This window comes from Lactuca sativa, chromosome 5, assembly GCF_002870075.4.
Source record: "Lactuca sativa cultivar Salinas chromosome 5, Lsat_Salinas_v11, whole genome shotgun sequence".
In the NCBI taxonomy this organism is placed as follows: domain Eukaryota; kingdom Viridiplantae; phylum Streptophyta; class Magnoliopsida; order Asterales; family Asteraceae; genus Lactuca; species Lactuca sativa.
This window is the reverse complement of record NC_056627.2, coordinates 361612506-361616716: the sequence shown is the minus strand read 5'-3', so window position 1 is coordinate 361616716 and position 4211 is coordinate 361612506. Positions and strand designations below refer to the sequence as shown.

Genomic DNA, 4211 nt, shown 5'->3' with positions numbered 1-4211 from the left:
TCTAGTTATAATGCCTTCTTTGACCGTTGATCATATTGGTTAGTTTCTCATACTAAGTTTTATTTGAAAATTATATTTAATTGCAAGTTATTATACTATCTAACATTCCAATAATCTCTAATATTTGTGTGTGTGTGTGTCTATATATATATATATATATATATATATATATATATATATATATATATATATATATATATATATATATATATATATATATATGTTATATTATATTATAATATAAGTTTTTAAATAAGACATAACGAGATTATCACCTTATAAAAATAAAAATAAGATAGCAACCAATTAACTGATTCTTTATTTGAATATTTCATTATTATCTTTAAACGATTAATTATGTTCTAAAGTTTTGTTATACGGAAATTTTGTCAGATATATAAAAATAATCATGTTTTAATTTTTCAAATTATAAAAGTAATCATGATTTATGTTTTTCATATATGAAAATCATATTACGAAAAAGAGTGTTAGCATCTACCTGTTTTAAAATAAACTTCACATATTATTTTAGTTTTTAAACAAATATTTTGACAAAATAACTATTTTTTTAGGATTAATGTATACTTATATATGAATAGGAGATGATACAACAACAATATATTACGTGTTCTTTAAAGTATAGCATGTTCCTGCTAAGAACATATGAAAATTTGCATTCATAAATAATCTCATTTTTTAACCAATTTGCTAATATTTATTGCAATACACCCTCCCTCTAAACCTTAAGCCCCTAAATAGTCGTCTGAAACTTATCATCAAAAGAAACTATTTGGTACCGTTGCATCACTAATAGTCAAAATAAACTATCTAGAGATTTGGTCCAAGGTTTCCTCTATGTCCGCATGAAGATGACATGTTACCATTCAAGCTGATAAGAAAACAATTTCTAATCAAATTATGTTTCGCGATGGCAATCAATAAAGCTTACAGAGAAACAATTCCAAATGTAGGTATTTATCTCCCAGAATCGGTTTCACACATGGCCAACTTTATGTGGCATTGTCTAGAGGGATATCGCGTGCCAATACAAAAGTATTAGTTAACTCTAACGAACAATTCAACGACAATGAAGTTTATACATCAAATATGGTCAACAAAGATGATATCATTGCTCTGTAGGTATTTATCTTTAAGAATCGTTTGGAGGCAAGACCATTTTATATGGAGACGACTTTAGACAAATTCTTCTAGCAATACAAAGAGGCAATTGTTCGGATACTGTGCATGCATCATATTCGTCCAAATTACGGTGTGATGTACAGTTTTACGTTTAACCGTAAATATAAGATTTATTTTGGTTGTCTAACTAAGATTTGGATGAGACAAAGCATTTGATGAGTGGATTGTTAAAATTGGTTAAGGTAATATTGGTGGCCCTAATGATAGTGAAGCTGAAATTGAATTTCCAGAAGACGTTGTTGTTCGCTCTATAGGTGACCATATTCATTCAATTGTATCCACCATTTATCCATCCTTTGAAAACCATCTTGATGATCAATCATATTTTCAAGATAAAGCTATTTTGGTCCCTACAAATGAAGAATTTGATGCTACCAATGACTACATTTTAGGATTGATGAAAGATGAAGGGAAAACATATGAGTTCAAATTCTTTACGTGATATAGAGTTACCAAGTTTTTTTTTGAGGAATCAATTTACTCTTCAGTTGTGTTGAATGATTTTAAGGCATTTGGAATTTCCAACCGTAAACTTACACTAAAAATAGGTGTTCCGGTCATATTACTTTGTAATATCGACCAAACCAAAGGACTAGGCAATTGTACTAGATTATAGATTGTTAGGCTTGGAAGAAACGTCATTGAAGTCTGAATCATATATGATAGATTCTTTATGGAGACTACTTATATACCTTGCATGAATTTAACTCCGTCTAATGAAAGAATCTAATTATGTTTTCAGCGGAGGCAATTCCCTATAGTAGTTTATTTGTTATGGCAATTAACAAAAACCAATGATAATAATTATCAAATGTTGGTTATACTTGCATAAGCTTGTCTTCACTCATTTTCAGTTATATATTTTTTGTTTCTCGCGTCACAAGTGAAAAGGGATTGAAGGTACTCACATATTACGAGGAAGGTTGTCAAACTAATAAAACAAAAAGTTATGACTATTATAGATATTCAAATGTTTCTTTGTTTTTTTTTCAAACATTTAAATTTTAGCAATAATGTTAAGTCTGTTTATATTACTTTATTTTTTATAGTGCCAACTTTTTTATACATTTACATATATATTTTTATATGTTCCCCGCGTTTTACGCGGTTCATAATCTAGTTTATTAAAATTCCACCTTTAAATATATAAATATAAATTTATAACGTTAACAATAAAATTCATAGATATCATATCATATGCATATGAGAATTATAAAGTAGTATAACTGGACAATGATAATTACGTTTTATCAAACATTCCCATGAAACAACTTTATTATATTTAACTTAAACATCATACCATAATTTTATGATTCCTATTATTTTGAGCGTTCAAAAAATATGGGTAATGGTCCATCATCGCAATCTACATCGACTGGAAACTCATCAATCTCGTCCGTCCAAAGATTCATCTCATCATAATCAACGGTCCTCAATGCACGCCACACAACACTACTACACTTGAAGCCCGACCCAAATGCAATTTGCCATACCCGGTCCCCTTTTTTGACCCGACCCTTTGCCTCTGCGTACGCCAGTTCGTACCAAATGGAGCTGCTAGAGGTGTTGCCGAACCTATACAGCGTCATTCTAGAAGATTCCATGGCGTTCTCATCAAACCCTAGGTTTTTCTGTAATTCGTCTAGCATAGGCTTCCCGCCAACATGCGGGAGGAAGAGTTCGACGGATTTGCTGTAATCTGGTATATAAGGTTGGATATCCGCCTTTGGCCGGAGTTTTCTGGCGATGTTATTTGTTAGGTACATGAGTTTTTCTGACACCGGAAGGATAAGCTTACCTAGCGCAGTTACGTTTGATTTGACGACGGTGGATGCGGCATTGAAGAGGTCTTTATTAACAGTGATGCCTCTTCTCCCAGCGTCGTCTTCTTCCTGAACGATGCAGTTGTACGACCTGTCGGAACTCGATTCGTTGGTGTGTACAGTGTGGAGGAGTTTGTATTTGCAATTGTTGTGATCAGAAGGACGATTTGAGAGGAGGATCGCCGCTCCGCCGACGCGGAAGAGGCAGTTGGTAAGGAACTTGGAACGATCGTCTCCAAGGTAACAGTTCTCGGTAATGCTCTCTGTACTCATCACCAACGCATAGGAATCATGATGCACCTGTGAAATATCACATATCTTGTTAGGTTCTCTGCATTTTTTTCGTTGATATCAAATTATAGACCGTTAGAATTCCATTTTATTCATATTACACAATCAAACAATCTAACAAACCCACACATAAAATTTAAATCAGGATACTGGATAGGAATGTGACGATGATAGATCATACGCTAATTGACGTATTGAGGAACTTAGTATTAGCAGTGTTTACTGTTTAGCATGACAGATAGATAGCTAATAAGCAAATTAGGTGATCAGATTCTATGTTGCCAAAAGCTTAACCTGAAGTAGCTGTTCTGCAAGTCCTATCGCCATGAGTCCTGCACTGCATCCCATACCAACAACATTATAGCTGATGATGCTTTCTTTAAGCTTATATCTGTTCACTATCATGCTAGAAAGAGATGGCATAGTGTTATAAATACAACAATTCACAACCAGTATTCCAATGTCCTCACATCGTACCCCTGTTTTAGCCAACAACATGTCTATCGATCCAAAAACAGACAATTCCATTTCCCTTCTTGATTCTTTCATGCAGGGATCAGGAATATTTGCCAGGTATACCTCTGCTAAATAGGTCGAGTCACCAATTCCTGATTTGCCTAGAACCTTCCTCATGAAATACACAGTTTCTTCTGAGAAATATCCACTGTGCTTTGCTTTGTCGAGCATGAACTGTTTTGTGCACTTTTGAGCATCCGGGGGCTTGTAGCATGCGAAGTCTATTAAGTAAACTCCACATGAACTTCTCTTGATCATGTAGAAACCTAACAAAAGAAGACTCACGAGTAAGGTTATTAAGATAAGTTTTGGTGCAGTATTGAAGCTGGAGTACACATGGTCTTCTTGTAGATACTTCAAAGTGAAGTTGATAGTAGGCAT

The 4211-nt window shown here is 33.5% G+C and overlaps 1 protein-coding gene across 1 annotated transcript; it reads right to left on the bottom strand.

Annotated features, from left to right (window-relative positions):
- Positions 1 to 2411: 2411 nt before the first annotated feature.
- LOC111915105 (3-ketoacyl-CoA synthase 11) lies at positions 2412 to 4211 on the bottom strand. The gene is made up of 2 exons (XM_023910796.3): positions 3609 to 4211; positions 2412 to 3323 (listed from the first exon to the last, which is right to left on the bottom strand). Exons 1-2 carry the CDS (start codon positions 4209 to 4211, stop codon positions 2520 to 2522), a joined length of 1407 nt encoding a protein of 468 aa, XP_023766564.1. The 3' UTR covers positions 2412 to 2519.

Bases quoted from the DNA above. Each gene is read 5' to 3' on its own strand.
- LOC111915105 (XM_023910796.3), bottom strand. From the start codon at position 4,211: ATGCCTACTATCAACTTCACTTTGAAGTATCTACAAGAAGACCATGTG. The intron at 3,324-3,608 runs GTTAAGCTTTTG...GATATTTCACAG, and splicing joins TTGCAGAACAGCTACTTCAG to GTGCATCATGATTCCTATGC.